This window comes from Cetorhinus maximus, chromosome 12 (genome assembly GCF_964194155.1).
Source record: "Cetorhinus maximus chromosome 12, sCetMax3.hap1.1, whole genome shotgun sequence".
Taxonomy (NCBI): Eukaryota; Metazoa; Chordata; class Chondrichthyes; order Lamniformes; family Cetorhinidae; genus Cetorhinus; species Cetorhinus maximus.
The window spans coordinates 78,084,411-78,107,881 of record NC_135890.1 but is presented as its reverse complement, the minus strand read 5'-3'; the positions used below and the strand labels follow the sequence as shown (position 1 = coordinate 78,107,881).

At 48.1% G+C, this 23,471-nt stretch overlaps 1 protein-coding gene across 1 annotated transcript in view; it reads left to right on the top strand.

Moving 5' to 3' along the window:
• Positions 1 to 22,605, top strand: part of LOC144687180 (solute carrier family 2, facilitated glucose transporter member 11-like) — a 54,515-nt gene extending 31,910 nt beyond the window's left edge. Inside the window, exons 8-12 of the mRNA XM_078552936.1 lie at positions 5,861 to 5,971; positions 7,253 to 7,354; positions 17,575 to 17,650; positions 18,488 to 18,615; positions 20,828 to 22,605. Coding sequence (XP_078409062.1) covers positions 5,861 to 5,971; positions 7,253 to 7,354; positions 17,575 to 17,650; positions 18,488 to 18,615; positions 20,828 to 21,049 — 639 coding nt within the window. The 3' untranslated portion in view covers positions 21,050 to 22,605. The remainder of the gene's footprint in view (positions 1 to 5,860; positions 5,972 to 7,252; positions 7,355 to 17,574; positions 17,651 to 18,487; positions 18,616 to 20,827) is intronic.
• Positions 22,606 to 23,471: the final 866 nt, after the last annotated feature.

Here is a 23,471-nt window from a genome sequence, read left to right as displayed (position 1 = left end):
ATACTAACTACGTACAAACAGACTTAGCATGGGGCTCTGCTTGGAACTATCTCTCTCCATGCTCTGTTATCATGTGATCTTACATCACTGATGATTTTGTTTATTCATTCATGGGATGTGAGCATTGCTGGCTAGGCCAGCATTTATTGCCCATCCCTAATTGCCCTCGAGAAGATGCCTTCTTGAACTGCTCCACTCCATGTGGTGTAGGTACACCCACAGTGCTGTTATGAAGGGAGTGCCAGGATTTTGACCCAGCGACAGTGAAGGAACAGCGACATATTTCCAAGTCAGGATGGTGAGCGGCTTGGAGGGGAACTTCCAGGTGGTGATGTAGACTATATATTTACATATCTAACATTAATTCTTTATACTACATTGTCTGCCTGGTGGAAAGCTGGCGAGAGCCCCATGTCACCTCCTTTCGGAAAGGCCAGCCGAATTAAGTGCCAATCAGGCACTTAACTGGGCAGTAGTGTGCCTCTCTGGGGTTAAAGACCACTGGGGCAGAAACAGTGGAAGAGTCAAGAGCGTTGGTGGTGAGGTAGAGCTGGGTGTTGTCTGCATACATGTGTAAACTGATGCTGTTTGTGGCTGATGTCATGAAGGGGCAGCAGGACTGTGAGAAGGATGGGGCCTAGGATAGATCCTTTGGGGACAAGGTAATGGTTCATGAATGGAAAGAGAAGCCATTGCAAGTGATTCTCTGGCTACAATTAAATAAGAACCAGGTGAGCGCAGTCCAACCCAGTTGGACAACTGCGGAGAGACGTTGGAGGAGGATGGTGTGATCAACCAGGTCAAAGGCTGCAACCAGGTCAAGAAGGATGAAGAGGGAAAGTTTACTTTTGTAACAGTCACATAGGTTAGAGTTTTGCCCTTGATGGGCGGGCCCCACCGGCTCGGCGGCGGGCGGGCAGGCGATTGCCGCCACCAAAATGGGCCATGCCGCCATTTTGGTTGGGCGGGCCAATTAAGGCCTGCCCAGCGGGCCGCCCGACGGGAAGCGCTATGCGCTTCCTGTGCGGGGTGGGAGGGATTCCCCAACTGTCAAAGTGCGCTCTTTCGCACATACGCGCAAAAGAGCACACATCTCCCTGAGGCAAAGTCCTGTCTCCGGGAGAGCGCTAAAAGTGTTATAAACGTAAAAAATAGAAAAATAAAAAAAAATGAACATGTCGCCCTCATGTGACAATGTCACACGAGATGGGACATGTTAATAAATATCACATAATGTTTATTAAAGTTTTTTAAAACAGACATGAAACCTCATCCTGCCGGTGGATGAGGTTTCATGTTTTTTCAGAAGCCCGCTGGGGCTCCTGGCCTGCCCGCCAACCTTAAGGTTGGGCAGGCAGGGCCTTTAATTGGCTTAATTATCCTGTCAATGGCCTCAATTGGCCATTGACAGGTTGGCGGGCGCACAGCTGATTTCGCTGTCTGCCCGCCTTCCTGAATATTTAAATGGGGCGGGATGACCCTGACGTCAACCCACGTCATTTTCGCATCGGTGAGCGGGTCCCGCCCCAAACTCGCCGACGGAAAAATTCTGGCCATAAGATGTCATTTGTGACTTTGATAAGAGCTGTTTCAGTTCTGTGGCAGAGCAGAAACCTGATTGGAGGGATTCAACCATGGAGATCTGGGAAAAATGGGCACAGATTTGGGAGAGGACAATATGTTCAAGGACTTTTGAGAGGAAAGGGAGATTGGAGATGGAGTGGTGGTTTGCAAGGATGGTAGGGTCAAGGGTTTATTTTTGAGGAGAGGGGTGATGATGGCAGATTTAAAGGAGAGAGCGACAGTACCTGAAGAGAGAGAATTTTTTAAAAGTATCAGCTAACATACGGATTAGGAAGGAAAGGTGTGTGGTCGCCAGTTTAGTGGGAATATAGAGCGGGGGTCTCATGGATGAGATGAGTTTGGAGCGGTCATGAAGAGAAACTGGATAAAGATGTGAATTCAGAGCTAGGGCAGGGGGAGCTTTAGAGATTTGGCTCAATGGGTTAAATGGGAAAGGAGGGAAGTGATGAAGCAATGATCAGATGACCTCAATCTTAGTGACAAAGAAGTCCATGAGCTGCTTGCATTTATTATTGGACATGAGGGTGGAAAGGAAGAGGGGTTTAAGAAGACAGTTTTGAGTAGAGAAGCTGGGGTTTATTTTAAGAATACTCCATTTAATTATTTAATACTGAGAGGTTGCCAGTGGCATTGTACGTGGCTAGTTGATAAATATGTTTGTTTTTGTATATGCAAGATAGCAATAGAATTGATGGGTGGGGAGGCGGGTAGAGAGAGTTTGGAAACTGACACGAGTCTACAACTACTGCAGACAACATCTTGCCTATAAGATATATGTAGGCAGTTTCAAAGTTAAGTCTTCTCTCCTTCTTTTGGCTTCTCCATTTTATTTGGGGTCACCACAATGCAGGTTGATCACCCTTCTCCATCTTCTCCCATTCCTCTTTTGATCTCACTGTGTTTAAGTCTCTCGCTGCCACATCCTTCCATCTGGCCTTAGGCCTTCCTCCTCCTGGCAGTCCCATCTCCATCGCTCAGCTCACCTCGTTCCCTCTCTCTCTTTCTCTTCACAACAGATGCCCATACCATTTCAATCTCATCTTGGCTACTTTCTTCAATGCTCCCACAGTCTTCACTGACCCCTGATGTGCTGGTTCTCATTAATCCACACATCCATCCCAGCATCCACATCTCATTAGTGTTCAGCCGTTGTTCCTCTCTTCTGGATGTTGCCCAAGTCAAAGTTAAATTTTGACGGAAAAACATGGTCAAAGATCAGAACAACAGGAAGTTTGACAGGAAACGCAGACTTTTGATACATACTATTTGACATCCCATGGAAACAGCATACTGGAGACAAAACCAAGAACAATCTTCAGGTGAGGAAATCTAGAAGTAAAGGAACATTTCAAAGAGTTACAGGCGTAATTCAGTCCCTAGTTTGCGTATTACATAGAATTACATAGAATCTACAGCATAGATTGTACAACATAGTAGAGCTTGTAGTACTCAAAACAAGGGGGTGGGGGGAGATAAATATAAGATAATCACTAACAGATCACTTAAGGAATTTAAGAGGATTTGCTTTACATGGAGGAAGTTGAGATTGTGGAACTCACTGTCATAAATATGGTTGAAGCAGACAGCATTTATATATTTAAAGAGAGACTTGATGGATACAAGAGGGTTAAGGCAATGGAGGGATATGGATGCAGGATAGGAAGAGGTAGTTAGAGTGAAAGGATATTTATGTGGAATATAAACAGCAACATTGACCAGTTGTGCTGAATGGCCTGTTTCTGTGCTGTAAATTATCAACTGGTATATATCAAAAATCTTGTGTAAGTACACATTTCCCCATCTTCCTGTTGTTAAGATCTTGTTGTCATTTCTCTACGTTTACCCCATAAACCTGATTTAATAATGAAATATAATAAACAAACCCCTCACACCCCCAACCCAATCCACTACCCAACCCAAAAAGACTCACCACCAGCCAACACCCTTCCGATGCCACTCCCACCACACCCCAACTCGATCTGACTACCCCACCAACCCAACCACCTGACCGGACCTGACCCAACTCACCCCCCCCTCCGACTATCCCTGACAAGACTACCCCCTCCCAGCCCCACTACCGTCTCCTCCCCGACCCTCACCCCAACCCAGCCCCCCTCACCAACCCGACTAACCCTCCCTGACCCAACTACCCTTCCTGACCGTATTAACATCCCAACCCAAACTACTAACCCTGACTATCCTCCTGGCCTGACTAATGCTCCCCGAACTGAACTATCCCTCCAACCCAACTACCCTCTCCAGCCTGACTAACCCCCACCTCCGCCGAAACGACTACTCCATCAGTCCAAACCCCCACTGACTACCCCCTCACTCACCCACTCACTCACTCACTCACTCACTCACACACTTGTCCACTCATCCCCTCACTCATCCACCCAGCCACTCACCCATTCACTCACTCCCTCACTCACCCGCCTACCCACTCACCCATTCACTCACTCCCTCACTCACTCACCTACCCACTCACCCATTCACTCACTCCCTCACTCACCCACCTACCCATTCACTCATCCACCCACCACTCACCCATTCACTCACTCCCTCTCACCCACCTACCCATTCACTCATCCACCCACCACTCATCCATTCACTCACTCACTCACCTACCCACTCACTCGCTGACCCACTCACTCACCTGTTCATTCATCCACTCACTCACATACTCACCCGTTCACTCATCCACGCACTTGCTCACTCATGCATTCACTCACTCACTCGCCCACTCACCTACCCACACAGTCACTCACCCATAGTAACTGATGATATAAAAGGGGGTTTGTCCTTTCTGTTGCTCCTCTTTACCTGTCTTCTGTGCTGCTTCTCTGTGCCGGTTTGCACTGATCTATCGCTGTGTTACAGCTGGGTTCCGACACCCTGGCTGGAAGAATGTAAAAATGTCTCCATGCAGAGACCTTTGCAGACGGCAGTGATGCGTGCAGCATCACTGCTGATTGGAAGATTTGGCCCCTTGTTCTGCCGACCACAATGAACTGCTGATCTCTTCCAGTATTTTGGTGCAGTCTTTCACATTTTTAGCTATGCCACTCATTTGGTACCATGTGCAAATTCCAGTATCCAAATCATCCATGTATATGGTGAACAACAGTGGCCATATTTCAGATTCCTGCAGGAGATCACTTCATTTTCTATCAGTCCAAGACACTTCCTTTAACTTCTGCCCTCAGTTCGTCTCTAAGGGGTGATCTAAATGAGACGTTAAGGTGATCCAAGGAGTTAATAGGATAGATTGAGATCAACTATTTCCTCTCATGAGGGAAGCCCAGCTCAAGCAGGCATAACCTTAAAATTTGAGTTAGGCCGTTCAGGGGTGATGTCAGGAAGCACTTCTTCACTTAGTGGAATTCTGGAACACTCCCCCAAAAAGCTTATAAGGCTGGGGCTCATTGAAAATGTCAAAACTGAGAATGGTCTATTTTTGTTTGACAAGGATATTAAGGGACATGGAACCGGGTTAGGCAGATGGAGTTAACATACAGATCCACTATAATCTAATTGCATGGCAGAAGGGGCTTGAGGTGTTGAATGACCTGCTCTTGCTCTTATGTTCCATGTTCCAGGGTTTTCTCCTCACATTTCAGGTTTGGTGTCCCCTCATTCCAGGTTCCCTCTCCCTCAGTTTCTGACCTTTGATGTTATTCAAAAACTGTGTAAAGTTGGCTGCAATCATCCAAGTGATAAACCCTGCAAGTTTCACATTATGGTGCAGCCTGGCATGGAAGCTGCCCAAATTGCCTATGATTACTGTGGCACCATCACAAAGTATTTCTATTCCTACTCTTCAACTTTGTTTATTTGGAATTTGTGACACTTTGAGAGTATTTAGGATAGGTTTCCCGTTAAAGTTGTCAATTGTTGACAGAAGGAAAAACTGAGGGAGATAAAGAGTTTTTACTTAGAGCAACAGCCTTAATTTCAATGTATTGCAGAGGTAGGGAGAAGAATTGGATATATGTTCAAAAATAAAAACATTTAAAGTGTTCTGGGGAAAAAGCAGGGGAGTGGGACTAATTGGATGCCATCTTCAAAGAGCCAGCAGATGCACGATGGGCTGAAAGGTTTATTTCTGTGCTGTATTATTCTATGATTCAGAGAGAGTGTGCTAGATAGGTTAGGAAGAACAGTGAATGTTGTGTACCATGAGATCACTATTTGATAATACACTATTAAAGAACAATTGCAATACAAAACAAAACTTCTAATCTCAAAGTACCTTTATACAATTTTTGTTTTCCAGATCTATTCTTATGCTTTTGAGATTTTCCAGGCAGCAGGAATTCCTGATGAGACAATACCACATGTATCCATTGGAACCGGGCTAATTGAAATGTTTGCGTTGCTGATCTGTGTAGGTGAACTGAATTAGTGGCGATGCGAAGAGTAGAAGCCACAGATTACAGAAGTTTGAGTTTTGGCTAGTTAGCTGTATCTGCATGGAAGTTGCTTTGGCTCTGAAGGGCTCCTCTTAACAACTTATTATTTAACAAAGTGTAGCATTATTGAAGCCTGAATCCTCTCAGGTTGGCTCATGTCCACATAATGTGTAAAGGGATGCAGGTCCCTCAGTGCCAATGAGTTCAGACTAACCCCTATACGCCAATCAGATTGGTCCAACACCACTTTGCCACTGCGCAGACTGCCTTTACAGTGATCTGATTGACATTCTAGCTCACTTGGGTCTGGAAGTGCATCAAAAAATGAAATAATGCCTGATATCATTACACTCATTTACCTGCTCCATCGCACTGTGTGATACCCACAGTCTGCATATTGGGAATCTTGCTGCCTCTTTAAAGAGAAGTAACTGGTTAAAACGGCAGTGGAATCAGTTTGTATCTCAGACCTTGTGTCTTGGTGACTAACTTACAAGGCTTATAGCCAAAGTACTCACCTGCTTCTTTGTCTGACTCAGCACTGCAACTGTGAACAGTACACAGAGACTGGACAGCTTAATCCTACAGAAAAACGGCCAGCTCACGACATTTCTATTGCATTTGCAGACTAAGGAAGTAATGTATTTAGCTCATTAATGCTGAGTTAGGAGAGTTGAGAGTAAATTCCAGAGCTTCTCTATGTTACTTAACAGATTCTCCAGCATATAGCAAAAGGTATTGACAGTTTCAAAGAAGGTAATGTTGCCTGAAGCTCAGTGATAGACATCTTTATGATGCATTATGCACTCTGCTATTAACTGTATCAATTCAACTTGAGTTTATAACCAAAGGCTGCTATTAGAGACTTGTGGGGCCAAGGAGCAGTTCTGTTAGCCCAGATTGGAGATCTTTTACTGAATCTACTGAAGTTTCTCCTGTAGCCAGTCAAAGGATACCCAATTACCTGGAAAAACTCAGCAGGTCTGGCAGCATCGGTGGAGAAGAAAAGAGTTGACGTTTCGAGTCCAATGACCCTTCAACAGAACTCTTCTGTTGAAGGGTCATTGGACTCGAAACGTCAACTCTTTTCTTCTCCACCGATGCTGCCAGACCTGCTGAGTTTTTCCAGGTAATTCTGTTTTTGTTTTTGTTTTGGATTTCCAGCATCCGCAGTAGTTTTTCGTTTTTATAAAGGATACCCAATAGCAGATTGTTATTGTTACTGAATGTTTTCCCTTATGAATCTTGTTGCACAGGCATTCTTGGTTGATAGAGCTGGGAGAAAAACACTCTTCTGTGGAGGATTGGGACTTATGAGCCTGTGGACGGCACTTTTGATAGTCACGTATTCACTGCAGGTAAGTGATAGCTGGGTAGGCCCAGGAGAAAGGGACATTAAGATTGATTTGATGAAACACTGAGGTAAACACTGAGGGATACCATTGTCGACAATATTCTCTTAAACTAGCATTAAGAATTATTTAGGTCGGTTTTTGTTACGCTCTCTGTGGAAAAGTCCAGAACTGTCAACATTAGTGAAGGATTCAAAGAGTGGAATAGTTTCAGCCCTTGGTGGACTATGTTAAGAAGCCTATTATTTGTCCTTCAAGGCGAGGGTGACCATGTTCATGATCCAGGTATTTGGTAGGGTTCTGGTGGGTGACTGCTAAGGCCGATCTGCATCTGGAAGGTTTTACCGAAAATAAGACATGATACTGGAGATGATTGAGTTTTGGATGAGTTGCTGGCTTACGGTTTCCTCCCCTCATGTTTTCTCTCTGCCCCTGACATGTCCTTGCTTTCGAAGGGCACCATTTTTTATTTGGCTGCGCCAGGTGCAGTGATCCTGGGTGAGCTTCTCCCAGGACTCAAAATCGATATTGAAACTCCTAAGTGAAACCTTCAGAGTGTCCTTGTAGTGTTTCCTTTGATCGCCAGAGAGCGTACCCCAAACTTAATCTCTCCACAGAAAATTCACTTTGGTAAGCGAGTGTCAGGCACTCTGGCTTTGTGACTAGCCCAACTCAATGTGACGGTCTCATTATGGTGTGGATCCTCAGGTGAGCACCTCAGTGTCTGGTATTTTGTCCTGCCATCTGATATTCAGGAGCTTCCGAAGGCAGCTTAAGTGAGTGGTTGAGCTTCTTGGCATGACGCTGGTACACTATCCAGGTCTCACATGTGTAGAGCAGAATGGGCAGGACTATTGCTCTATAGACTTTCAGTTTGGTAGGCAGACTTACTCCTCTTCATTCCCAGACTGTTGTTCGAAGTCTGCTGAAGGCTACACTTGCTTTGACAATTCTTACATATGTCTCGTCATCAACATAGACAGCTCAAGAGAGTGTGCTGCTAAGATAAGTGAACTTATCCATTGCTGACAGGCTCTGATCATGGACCGAAACCTTGGGCTTGAGATAGGCCTTACCAGGAGCAGGCTGGTACATTACTTCAGTTTTCTTCATGCTGATTGTAAGGCCGAAGTTGTCACATGCGTTGGAGAACAAGTCCATGCTACATGTCCAGCTCTAAACCAGCAGTTAGTGCACAGTCATCGGCAAATAGGAAAAATCAAAGTATGTCTTTGGAGACCTTGGTCTTTGCCTGGAGTAGTCTCAGATTGAGCAGCTTCCCGCCTATTCATTATCTGATTTCGATGCCAGGATCAACATCATGGAAAGCATCGGAGAGCACGGTGGAGAAAAACATGCTGAAGAGGATTCGCACTAGTATACAGCCATTTAACTAGGAATGGGTTGGAAGATTCATCATCCAGACCATCATTCAGGACACGTGCGAGTATGTTTCATGGAGCTGTCTAACCATTGTGATAAATTTCTTAGTGCAGCCGAATTTCTCTGTTATCTTCCAAAGGCCCTCATGGCTGACTGTGTCAAAAGCCCCAGTCAGATCAATAAACGTGGTGTGGAGGTCCATATTCTGTTCTTGGCATTTCTTCTGGAGCTGTTTAACTGCAGACGCCATATCAGTGGTTCTGTGAGCTTTTCTGAAGCTGCACTGATTCTCTGACAGCAGGTCCTGGTCGAGATGTTACACCAGGCCAGGCTTGTCCAACACGTGGCCCATGAGCCACAATCCTGCCCACCAGGCCCTTCTGTCCGGCCCGCAGATCCTGTGTTCAAAATGTCGATAAGTGTATTTGAAGATTCTTCAAAGAACTCCTCCTCCAATCACAGGCCATTTCTCTTCAGTGTTTACTGTTACTAGGATCACTAGTGAGCCAATCAGCAGCAAATGTTGGAGGGAACGAGTCTCTGATTGGAAGAGCAGCTTTCTTCAGCCTGAGGCCTGAAAATATGGTGTGACAGAAGCAGTGAGTCTGCTGGGGAGGGGGAAGAGTCGAAGTGGCTGCCTGGTGGGTCAAAGTGGCTGCTGGACTGGAGGGAAATTGGCTGCTGGACTGGCTGCTGGTGGCGGGGGGGAGAGAAACTGGCTGCTGGGGGGGTGGGGAGAGAAACTGGCTGCTGGTGGCGGGGGGGAGAGAAACTGGCTGCTGGGGGGGTGGGGAGAGAAACTGGCTGCTGGGGGGGGGGGGGGAGAAACTGGCTGCTGGGTGGGGGGGGGGAGAAACTGGCTGCTGGGGGGGTGGGGGAGAGAAACTGGCTGCTGGGGGGGAGATAAAGTGGCTGCTGGGGGGGTGGGGGAGAGAAACTGGCTGCTGGGTGGGGGGGGGAGAAACTGGCTGCTGGGTGGGGGGGGGAGAAACTGGCTGCTGGGGGGGGGGGAGAGAAACTGGCTGCTGGGTGGGGGGGGGAGAAACTGGCTGCTGGGTGGGGGGGGGAGAAACTGGCTGCTGGGGGGGGTGGGGGAGAAACTGGCTGCTGGGGGGGGGGGAGAGAAACTGGCTGCTGGGGGGGTGGGGGAGAGAAACTGGCTGCTGGGGGGGTGGGGGAGAGAAACTGGCTGCTGGTGGGGGGGAGAGAAACTGGCTGCTGGGGGGGTGGGGGAGAGAAACTGGCTGCTGGGGGGGTGGGGGAGAGAAACTGGCTGCTGGGGGGGTGGGGGAGAGAAACTGGCTGCTGGGTGGGGGGGGGAGAAACTGGCTGCTGGGTGGGGGGGGGAGAAACTGGCTGCTGGGTGGGGGGGGGAGAAACTGGCTGCTGGGGGGGGGGGAGAGAAACTGGCTGCTGGGTGGGGGGGGGAGAAACTGGCTGCTGGGTGGGGGGGGGAGAAACTGGCTGCTGGGGGGGGGGGAGAGAAACTGGCTGCTGGGTGGGGGGGGGAGAAACTGGCTGCTGGGTGGGGGGGGGAGAAACTGGCTGCTGGGGGGGGTGGGGGAGAAACTGGCTGCTGGGGGGGGGGGAGAGAAACTGGCTGCTGGGGGGGTGGGGGAGAGAAACTGGCTGCTGGGGGGGTGGGGGAGAGAAACTGGCTGCTGGTGGGGGGGAGAGAAACTGGCTGCTGGGTGGGGGGGGGGAGAAACTGGCTGCTGGGGGGGTGGGGGAGAGAAACTGGCTGCTGGTGGGGGGGAGAGAAACTGGCTGCTGGGGGGGAGAGAAACTGGCTGCTGGGTGGGAGATAAAGTGGCTGCTGGGGGGGAGATAAAGTGGCTGCTGGGTGGGGGGGAGAGAAACTTGTTGCTGGGGGGGGAGAGAAACTGGCTGCTGGGGGGGAGATAAAGTGGCTGCTGGGTGGGGGTTGGATAAGGTGGACAATGGAGTCATCTTTTTATTCTTGCGTGATGGTTCATTGTTCTCACAAAGACTGAAGCTGTTCAGTGAGGTCCTTGACTGGGCATTGACTTCCAGTCTTGCAGACTTCAGCTGGGTTGGCATCAGTTCCTGGTGCTTTGCCACTGGACAGGAGATTGTAATCGTGTGGGACAGTAATCAAGAGACCAGTTGTACCAACCTGCAGCAGCCTGTTGACTGCTTCTTCATTGGTGGATGAAGGCCAAATGAGGATGGGGTTAGAGTGCTCTGCCCTTCTTTCTGGAACTTGGGCTTTTTCTGTGAGTAATGTTGACATGTTGGCACTGAAAATTGCTGATGGACCAGTAGACTGGGGCCCGTAGACAGATTTCAGAGCATCATAGAATTTCTTCCAGTCGTAATTGTCTGCAAATGACTGAAGTTCATCTGTCTTCTGATTCAGCCAAGTGTTTGGCATCTCTCTGAGCTTGGACAGTCCTGCAGATGTTTCAGCAGGGATTGTGCTTGGATAGTGATGACTTGTCATTGAGGTAAACCCTGTAGAGGTGATGTTTCTCCTCCAGTAGTTTCTGGATTACCTCATGTTTTCATCAAACCAACCTTGATGCTTATGAGAGGTAAGGCAAAGGATCAATGGAGCAGTGGAGCACACTATATTCCTGAAGGCAGTCCAGACATTTTCAGTGTAATGGGTGTCCATTTTTATACGATCATATGAACTAGGAGCAGGAGTAGGCCATTTGTCCCCATAAGCCTGCTTCATCATTCGATAAGATCATAGCTGATCTTATTGTGGCCTCAACTCTACTTTCCTGTCAACCCTTTATACCCTTTGACTCCCTCGTCAATCAAGAACCTGTCTGACTCAGCCTTAAAAATATTCAATGACCCAGCCTCCACCGCTCTCTGGAGAAGAGAATTCCACAGACCAACGACCCTCGGAGAGAAAAAAATTCTCCCCATCTCCTTCTTAAATGGGAGACCCCTTACTTTAAAACTGTGTCCCTGAGTTCTAGTCTCTCCCACGAAGGGAAACATCCTCTCAGCATCCGCCTTATCAAGTCCTCTCAGGATCTTATATGTTTCAATAAGATCACCTCTCATTCTTTCTGTGTGGACAACCTGTCCAGTCTTTCCTCATAAGATAAGCCACTCATCCCAGGAATGAGTCGAGTGAACCTTCTCTGAACTGCTTCTAAAGCAATTATATCCTTTTGCAAATAAGAAGATGAAAACTGCACACAGTACTCCAGATGTGGTCTCACCAAGGCCCTGTACACCTGAAGCAAAACTTCCCTTGCAATAAACAACAGCATTCCATTTGCCTTCCTAATCTCTTGCTGTACCTGCACACAAACGTTTTGTGATTCATGTACCAGGACCTTCTCAAGGGCAATTAAGGATGGGCAATAAATGCTGGCCTAGCCAGCAATGCCCACATCCCTTGAATGAATTTTAAAAAAGGACACCCAGATCCCTCTGTACCACCGAGTTCTGCAACCTCTCTCCATTTAAATAATAAGCTGCATTTCCATTCTTCGATTCAGAATTTTCTATTTTTGCCGTACACAGGCGACCCTCGAGTTTCACTGAGAGATTCCTGCATGACTATGTGTTTGAGCTTTGAGACATTGAGATGCTTCTGGGGGCATCAAGGTGGATAGATCTGTAGGGGGTGGTGGTCTGTGTCAGTTTCACCTCTGACTTCTGAGCGGTTCGAATTGCTCCCACTCCCTGGGTTCTAGACCTTGGACTTATTTGGGGGTTGTGACAAAGTGCAGCAGACAACTGGTTTTGGTGCAAAAAAAACTGAGTTTATTGAAGTCACAAATGAACTTATAACATTAGGATTACACTGAGATTATACAGACCTACAAAGTACACTTAGTTAAGAATGGGAAACACACGGCATAACGAGGGAAAATCACGCTACTAATCCCCTTACCCTTGTCCCACCCCCAAAACCTAATTAAATTGAACTAGGAGAGGCCAGGGATCATGCTCACCAACCCAGAGTTCCTTGACAGTTTGAAATCCAGCCAGGTAAGCAGGTTGCAGCTTTGGGGAACGCTCTTTGTGTCCTCTGGGGCCTGCCATCCCCACGCGGTCCTGGTCTGTGGAATCTGCGAAGGTTCTTCAGTTGAGTGGAGGGCTGCAGTTGCGGCCTTGTTGTCGTCGGTTGAGCCTGCCACCCCATGCCCCTCGCCGTGATGTTGCCTGTGGGCCTGCAAACCTCCAGATCTTCTTGCTTAAACTCTGTTTCGACCGCTCCCAACTGCTCACTGCCTGCTAGCTGGTTTCCCTCTCTCTCCCCCTCTCGTAACTAACTGGCCAGTTATACTGACTTTCGAATTTCTTATCGGAATCCAAATCAAGGTTAGTTCTTTGTTTGACTTTGGTGGACTCCCTTAGGTGATTGTAGTCTCATTGTTTTTAATGGACTCGCATGATGTTTATCATTGTCTTCCTGCCTAGTAACTAGTTTTGAACTGAAAGCCATTGTATGTGTGGAGTATTGATGGGTTCGCACAATTGAATTGATTGTCCCTTCCTGCCTTAGTAGTTAGTAGCGATTATTTATGCAAGGTTTTGATGGGCTTCATATTTTGTGTGAGGTGAAGTCTTTCTCTGGGTTGATTGTATTAAAGGGAAGAATGCGTATTCTGTCTCCTTTCGTTGCCTGGTTTCAGGTAAAACAATCCACACTGCACTCAATAAACCCGGGCATGTGCAGCGCCAGGCCTTCATGGGCCCAGCCTCCTGTCTGCAGGGTTTTACACTTAACTCAGCAGTTTAAAAGTCCAAGAGTCATATCCTTGTTGATAATATGAAAAATGTGGGAATTTTGAGAACCCTTCAAGATCTTGGTATCTTTCTAAGCTCTGAAACGATAAGCATGGTCAGCCCAGCAGTCAGCACCTCACATGGTTTTTGTTACACTCACATTCTGCCTGGTGATGACACGGTCAATTTGATGCTATTGTATAGAACAGGGCTACACCTGGGATGTCTTTTTGTTAAGAAGATTCAGGCAATGGAATACATTTTGCTGGAGGAAAGGGTTACGTTATAAGGGCAGGTTGTGCACATTGACTTGTAACTCCTTGAGTTTAGAAGGTTAAAGGGTGATCTAGCAAGGATTTTTAAAACAATAAAGGGATTGAATAGAGTAAAGAGAATTTGTTTCACCTGGTGGCGGAATCAAGAACAAGGGGGCATAATCTTAAAATGAGAGCTAAGCCATTCAGGACTGAAACCAGGAAGTGAGGTTACCACTGACAGATAAATGGAGTTGAGGTACAAATCAGACCTAAACAAATTGAATGGCAGAACAGACTTGAGGCTGAAGGATCTAAACATCTTTAACATGATTCTACATATGCCTCCCATAGAGTTCCAGTCAATCGTAGAGTAGGTGTGGCCTCACCATTCACATCACAGTCTTCAATCCAAGGGAATGATGTCTACGTTTAAGGACTTCCACAAAATGCCGATGCGCCCAGCATGACAAATAGATTGGTATCTGCAGCCAGTAAACAATTGACACACACTGCAGCACCCACTCACACTGCAGCACCCACAGACACTGCAGCACCCACACACACTGCAGCACCCACACACACTGCAGCACCCACTCACACTGCAGCACCCACACGCACTGCAGCACCCACATGCACTGCAGCACCCACACGCACTGCAGCACCCACACGCACTGCAGCACCCACACACACTGCAGTATCCACTCGCACTGCAGCACCCACACACACTGCAGCACCCACTCACACTGCAGCACCCACACGCACTGCAGCACCCACTCGCACTGCAGCACCCACACACACTGCAGCACCCACTCACACTGCAGCACCCACACACACTGCAGCACCCACTCACACTGCAGCACCCACACACACTGCAGCACCCACACAGACTGCAGCACCCACACACACTGCAGCACCCACTCACACTGCAGCACCCACACACACTGCAGCATCCACTCACACTGCAGCACCCACACACACTGCAGCACCCACACACTGCAGCACCCACACACACTGCAGCACCCACACACACTGCAGTATCCACACACACTGCAGCACCCACACACACTGCAGCACCCACACACACTGCAGCGCCGACACACACTGCAGCACCCACACACACTGCAGTATCCACACACACTGCAGCACCCACACATACTGCAGTATCCACACACACTGCAGCACCCACACATACTGCAGCACCCACACAGACTGCAGCACCCACACACACTGCAACACCCACTCACACTGCAGCACCCACACACACTGCAGCACCCACACACACTGCAGCACCCACACACACTGCAGTATCCACACACACTGCAGCACCCACACACACTGCAGCACCCACACACACTGCAGCATCCACACACACTGCAGCACCCACACATACTGCAGTATCCACACACACTGCAGCACCCACACACACTGCAACACCCACTCACACTGCAGCACCCACACACACTGCAGCACCCACACACACTGCAGTATCCACACACACTGCAGCACCCACACATACTGCAGCACCCACACAGACTGCAGCACCCACACACACTGCAACACCCACTCACACTGCAGCACCCACACACACTGCAGCACCCACTCACACTGCAGTGTCCACTCACACTGTAGCACCCACACACACTGCAGCACCCACTCACACTGCAGCACCCACACACACTGCAGCATCCACTCACACTGCAGCACCCACACAGACTGCAGTATCCACTCACACTGCAGCACCCACTCACACTGCAGCACCCACACACACTGCAGCACCCACACACACTGCAGCACCCACACAGACTGCAGTATCCACTCACACTGCAGCACCCACTCACACTGCAGCACCCACACATACTGCAGCACCCACACACACTGCAGCACCCACACACACTGCAGTATCCACTCACACTGCAGCACCCACACACACTGCAGCACCCACACACACTGCAGCACCCACACACACTGCAGCACCCACACACACTGCAGTATCCATGCACACTGTAGTATCCATGCACACTGCAGCACCCATGCACATTGCAGCACCCACTCACGCTGCAGCACCCACACACACTGCAATATTCATTCTCATGCAGCACTCATTCAGGACTTGTATCCTGTGTCGGTTCCATCCTGTACACTGTCCCATATTCTGCATTCCTTCTCCCGGCAACTTGTTGTCCTGTTCCCAGAGTGGTGCTTGCGTCTTGTACAAATTCACTGGTTCTGCTGCTCTGAGGCCTGTGTTTCCCAGAGAGTCAGGAAAGCAGTTTGTGAGCCGTGCTTTTTGGAAACGAATCGATTAAACTAATTCTACTTTCTGCTGGTCTTTGATTGAATTTGATTTCTCATGGCCACACCCAGCTATGAAAGGAAGGTGTCATTACTAATTAGCCAGTGGTCTCCTTTGCCATGACTTCTTTGCTGCATTAACAGTATTGATTCTAATTATTTGTGCATTGACCTCAACTTGGTACAAAGGCCTTACCATCAGAGTGCAGTGTTTCAGAGATTTTGATAATTATTTGCAGGGTGAGGACACTTCGTCTCCAGCTTTCATTTTGCTCAGTATTAACTGGAGGAGAGATGGAGCTCACACCTTAAAATGCAACTCCAGTTCAGACCAGTGCCAGTCAACTCTAAGTTTTATTGGTTACTCACTGCTGAATTCCCAGTCCCTGACCTGCTCTTGTAGCCATAGTATTAATATGGCTAGTCCAGTTCAATTTCTGGTCAATGGTAAACCCCAGGATGTTGAAAGTGGGCGATTCAGCGATGGTAATGCCATTGAATGTCAAGGAGCGATGGTTAGATTCTCTCTTGTTCGGGGTGGTCATTGCCTGGCACTTGTGTGGAATGAATGTTACTTGCCATTTGTCAGTCTAAGCCTGAATGTTGACCAGGCCTGGTGGCATGCAGATGTAGACTGCTTCAGTACCTTACGAGTTGTGAATGGTACTGAACTCTGTGCTTTGACAAAAGTATTAGATCTTTAGCCAGCCTGGTTATTTCTGCAGGAAATTAAATTGGCCAATGTCTTAATTAAAATAGGTTCATTAAGGATGTCAAGAAATTGGACAGGGTGTGGGTTGATTTACTCATGGTAACAGAGACGAAGGACTTCAGATATCTGAAAAGACTGGAGGAGCTGGGGTTGCACTTAGAGAAGAGAAGGTTAAAAGGAGATTTAATAGGAGTGTTCAAAATTATGAGGGTTTTTGATTGAGCAAATAATGAGTAATTGTTTCCACTGGAAAGAGGCTAAATAACCAGAAGACACTGATTTAAGGTAATTGTCAAAGGATTCAGATGAGGAGAATTTTTTTAAACGAGTTGCTGTTATTTGGAATGCACTACCTGACAGGGTGGGGGGGGAAGATGATTTAACAGTAATTTTGGAAAAGGAATTGTCTAAATTCTTGAAAGGGTTGAAAATACTTGACAATTGCAGGATTATGGGGAAAGAACAGGGTAGTGGGACTAATGGGATAGCTCTTTCAAAGAGCCAGCACTGATACAATGGGCTGAATGGCCTCCTTCTGCATTGTATGATTTATAATTACCAATTCTATGATTTCAAGGCAAGAGAGTGATAAATATTTGGAATAATCTACCAAAGTGGTAGAGATAAAACATTGGGGTCAATCAAAATACAGTTGGATGGCATCATGGCAGAGCCAAAATGTTGGAAGAGGAGCTTCATGGGGATGGTTGGCCTTTTCTCATCTTATATTCCTGTTTCCTCACAGTTGGTCTTCAGAGAGATGAAGTGATTGAAGGGTAGTGTGGAGTCGGGGGTGGTGGTTGGGGGGTGGATCGCTCCTGTTCACATGACTGGCACCTAACCCTGTCCATTGCCTGCAGCACCTGGTTAGCTGGATGCCGTATTGCAGTCTGGTCATCATCTTTGCTTATGTCTTCAGCTACGGACTAGGCCCAGGTGAGCCGCATCATACAGGTATCCTTTCTCCGTACGAGTCACCCCATTCTTAAAACACACCTCACCAATCTTTGCAAAGCCAATGATTGAAATACATCACTTCCACCAACCAGGTACAGGTACGACCTGACATCTGGTGTTTGCGCCCTGTTAGTGGTGAAGAGAGGTACAGCGAGCCATTTCAAAGCATCTTGACCCGAGAATTCTGCACGTCAGTGGAGGGTGGGTGGGGAGGGGGGCAGGGGCTTCTTTCTGCAGCTACAAATCTACCGCCTGAGCCAGACTTGGCTGTGGAAACACTATGAAATCCACACAGGGCACCAATCTCCCAGAATCCGAACCTAAACTCCATCAGATTAATAAAACAATTCGAATGTGTCCAATACCCTATTCCAACGCCCTTGCCTGGCAGCTGTTCCAGCTGTTTGTCACCCTTTCAGATCACCTTCAGGTAAAATTTTCTGCCACACACACACTAACAGCTAGTTAAAGATACGGTTGCCAACTTTGTTTGGATATATTCCAGTTGGTTTCATCACATCCCATCTCCATCCGCTCTGCCTGCCCCCATTAATCGCTGCACATGTTCATCATTAACTGTGAAATGATTTTCCACCAATAGAAATGCAAACAGACTCTTTGTTACCCGATTGGACAATTCAGTTCAATAACCTTCTTCCCATCTCCAAATTTTCCTTGATTTTTTCCCCCGGAGCAGTGAGGCATCACAATCACAACAGGTTTGGTAACTCAAATTAAAGATGGAGATTCGATTGTTTCTAATGGTGACTCTGGTTGAGGTGACTTTATTTGAAATATTTTTTGGTACTTTTCCAGCTGGAGTAACTATCATCTTACCCTCGGAAATATTTCTCCAGTCTGACAGGCCTGCTGGCTATGTTATCAATGGCTTCCTCAACTGGTTTGGCCTTTTCCTCATCGCAATGGTTTTCTCTTTCATGGTCGTAAGTAAATTCAACATTTGCAAAACAGACTGTTGCTGAAAGTCTCCCAAAATTCATTAAATCAGTTCCTTCATAAACCTCACTCACTCAGCATCATCTCACCAGTTCAAGCTCACATCCAGTGTCTCTCTCACTGAGCCTTAATCAATCAGTCCTGCCCTCAGTCTCCCTCACTCATCCTCCCTCAGTCTCACGCACTGACCCTCCTTCAGTCTCACGCACTGACCCTCCCTCAGTCTTCCTCACTCATCCTCCCTCAGTCTCACGCACTGACCCTCCTTCAGTCTCACGCACTGACCCTCCCTCAGTCTCACGCACTGATCCTCCCTCAGTCTCACGCACTGACCCTCCCTCAGTCTCACTCACTGACCCTCCCTCAGTCTCACGCACTGACCCTCCCTCAGTCTCACGCACTGACCCTCCTTTAGTCTCACGCACTGACCCTCCTTCAGATTCACTCACTGACCCTCCTTCAGTCTCACGCACTGACCCTCTCTCAGTCTCACTCACTGACCCTCCTTCAGTCTCACGCACTGACCCTCCCTCAGTCTCATTCACTGACCCTCCCTCAGTCTCATGCACTGACCCTCCTTCAGTCTCACACACTGACCCTCCCTCAGTCTCACACACTGACCCTCCCTCAGTCTCATTCACTGACCCTCCCTCAGTCTCACGCACTGACCCTCCCTCAGTCTCACTCACTGACCCTCCCTCAGTCTCACGCACTGACCCTCCTTCAGTCTCACGCACTGACCCTCCCTCAGTCTCACAACATTGACCCTCCCTGACTCTCACTCACTCACCCTCCCTCAGTCTCACTCTCACTCACTGACCCTTCCTCAGTCTCACTCACTGACCTATCCTCAGTCTCACTCTCACTCACTCACCCTCCCTCCGTCTCTCTCACTGACCCTCCCTCAGTCTCACTCTGACTCACTGACCCTTCCTCAGTCTCATTCACTGACCCTTCCTCAGTCTCACTCACTGACCCTTCCTCAGTCTCATTCACTGACCCTCCCTCAGTCTCACTCACTGATCCACCCTCAGTCTCACGCACTGACCCTCCCTCAGTCTCACTCACTGATCCTTCCTCAGTCTCATTCACTGACCCTCCCTCAGTCTCACTCACTGATCCACCCTCAGTCTCACACACTGACCCTCCCTCAGTCTCACTTACTGATCCACCCTCAGTCTCACTCACTGATCCACCCTCAGTCTCACTCTCACGTACTGACCCTCCCTCAGTCTCACTCACTGACCTCCCTCAGTCTCACTCTCACGCACTCACCCTCAGTCTCACTCACTGACCCTCCCTCAGTCTCACGCACTGACCTTCCCTCAGTTTCATTCACTGACCCTTCCTCAGTCTCACGCACTGACCCTCCCTCAGTCTCACTCACTGATCCACCCTCAGTCTCGCTCTCACTCACTGACCCTCCCTCAGTCTCACTCACTGATCCACCCTCAGTCTCACTCACTGACCCTCCCTCAGTCTCACGCACTGACCTTCCCTCATTCTCACTCACTGACCCTCCCTCAGTCTCACGCACTGACCCTCCCTCAGTCTCATGTACTGACCCTCCCTCAGTCTCACTCACTGATCCACCCTCAGTCTCACAACATTGACCCTCCCTGACTCTCAGTCACTCACCCTCCCTCAGTCTCACTCACTGACCCTCCCTCAGTCTCACTCTCACTCACTGACCCTCCCTCAGTCTCACTCTCACTCACTGACCCTCCCTCAGTCTCACGTACTGACCCTCCCTCAGTCTCACTCACTTATCCACCCTCAATCTCACTCACTGACCTCCCTCAGTCTCACTCACTGATCCTCCTTCAGTCTCACTCTCACTCACTGACCCTCCCTCAGTCTCACGTACTGACCCTCCCTCAGTCTCACTCACTGACCCTCCCTCAGTCTCACTCTCACTCACTGACCTTCCCTCAGTCTCACGCACTGACCCTCCCTCAGTCTCACTCTCATTCACTGACATTCCCTCAGTCTCACTCACTGACCTTCCCTCAGTCTCACGCACTGACCCTCCCTCAGTCTCACGCACTGACCCTCCCTCAGTCTCACTCACTGACCCTCCCTCAGTCTCGCGCACTGACCCTCCCTCAATTCACTGACCCTCAGTCTGATCTCAGACCCAGCTTTGCCCTGTTTTCTTTCTCTTTCTTCCCTCACTGCTGGTCTGTGTTCCTGTTGCAGGAAGGCCTGGGCTACCTCTGTTTCCTGATATTCTGCACCGTCTGCTTATTGCTCACCATCTTGGGGTATTTCGTTCTGCTGGAAACAAAAGGCAAGACGCCGCTGGAAATCAGTGAGGAATTCAAGAACAGAAAGCTCTGGAAAAACTCACCGCTCCAGGCCACACCTAACGGGACAATCCCACAAAACACAGTCGAGATTATCATGTCAACTGCGTTCTAACCTGTGGACAAAAAAAGCTACCGGAGCATGAGGAAGAAGTTTTGACCTGAGCTATCATGTTTCGCACTGGACTATATAATAAGCCCCTAGCTCCCAGCACAGGGAGTGTCCCTATTTCTTTTTAAATTGTATACCTAATCATTCCACTGCAGGATGTTCGAGCACAGGCCGAGGCGGTCAGCTGGGAGAAGTGCCCCTTTGAGCTACTGCTATGAATCGCACCCAGTTGCTAATGTGGCTGAGGAGGTGGTTTAGTTTATGTACGTTGCAGATTTTTTTTTTTAAAAGCTCAGATTTTTTTTTAACTCTTTTAAGCGTACAAGAGATCCACGAGAGTAGTGCCAGCTTCCTGAGGTCTGTTACCATAGCAGCACTGGCCTTTTGTAATTTTATCAAATGCAATGTTGCTGGCAGATCTCCTCCTTGCTCTCGAAGCGTCATGCACTGATGGATGTCTCCCTCCCCAGAGGTACTGTTCCTGAGAAACTCCTCTGGGAGCAACTTTATAAGTTAAATACAAGTCGGGTAGGTACAGCTCAGATCCACTGCTGTTGTTAATCTCTGTTTTCAAAAAATATATTGCATAACCTTGGGTATTGGGCATTTCCAGCCAGACAGTGTTGAACTTTGAGTTGCTAAGCCCCTTGCCTCAGCCTTTCTTAACTTATTCAGAATCGCCTTCCCTCCATCACAAGAACAGGAGTTGGAGCTGACAGCTGGCAACCCTTCTGGTAAGGAGGAAGGCTGTGCCAGTTTACAACATCCCGGCTTGGATAGACTAGTGGCTGCAGTGTGTAGTACCCACAGGATGCACTCACCAAGCCTGCTTCAACAGCGTTGGACTACTTTCTTGTTCTAATCCCTCTCATTCCTTTAAACGCCGCAGTATACGCACATATGCAATTGTAAGAATGTAGGGTCAGGTCTTTATTGAGACATCATACGACACAATTGAGACATCATACTACATACATACTACATACATCATAGTATGAGTGCTACTTACAGAATTTTTCACACACTTCTTATCCCAATTTTACCTTTGATCTCCACATTCCATGCATATCACTGATATATCATTGGACATCAAAGATACACAGAAGTGTATCAAGGGGCTGAATGGGCTACTTCTGCTCCTATTTCATATGTTTGTAAGTGACATCAGGATAATAACACAAAGCTGACAAAATGCACTTAACTCTCCTCAATCTCTTCCAATCACCTTCTGCCATGGTAATATTGCCCTGTTAAGATTTTTCCATCATTTTATTGCCATGAATATATTGTCCACGCAATCTCTTCCCACTCCCATAAACAGAGTGACCAAGTTTAACTGACATCACTGCCATGGCTAAATGACTTTCACACATCCCATCATCCCCCTCATCTGTGAAGATATCCTTGCCTTAAGCCCACTCATACAATACACCCAAGCTCAGGAGAAAGCTGTTTGAGCTCATCATGTGCCAATCCCACAGACAGCGCAGGACATGCTGTTCCCACAGACAGCACCTTACAAATACGTGACTTCTACCGCCTAGAAGGGCAAGGGCGGCAGACACATGGGAACAGCACCGCCTGCAAGTTCCCCTCCAAGCTACATCACCAGCCTGACTTGGGACTATATCACCGTTCCTTCACTGTCACTGGGTCAAAATCCTGGAAATCCCTCCCCAACAGCACTGTGGGAGTACCTCACCACATGGACTGCAGCGGTTCAAGAAAAAGGCTCACCACAATCTTCTCAGTGCATATAGGGATGGGCATAGAATGCTGGCCTTGCCAGAGACGTCTGCATTCCCTAAATGAATTTAATAAAATTAACATTCACACTAATATGTGTCAGGTAATGACTATTCCAAACAATACACCACTATCACCAATATACCCCCCAACATCAACATCGTGGATGCTACCAATAGCTGGAAACATAAGTGGACCACCCATATCAGCACTGTGGCTGCAAGAGCAGGGCAGAAATTCTCTATGTTCTCTGCAATAAGTAGCTCATGTTCTGATCCCTCAAAGTCTCTCCATCATCCCTAAGGTTCAAGTGAAGAATACGATGGAGTACTCATCATTCGTCAAGATGGTCATCTCTCCAGCAACGCCATACAGAACAGAGTAGTTCATTTGATCAGTGTTTCTCCTACTGGACAAAACCTCTATCCCCTCCATCACTGGTCACTATGGCTGAATTATGTACTGGGTACAGTACTGGATTAGAGTTTATGGCTCAAACCCTACTCTGATACAAGAACATAGGAAATAGGGGCAGATGTGGACCATATGATCCCTCAAGTCTGCTCCACCCTTCAATAAGATCATGGCTGCCTTTCAACCCCAACTGCGTTTTCCTGCACCAATCCCAGGTCCCTGGATTCCTTAAAAATCCTTAGAAGTTCAAAAATCTATCAACCTT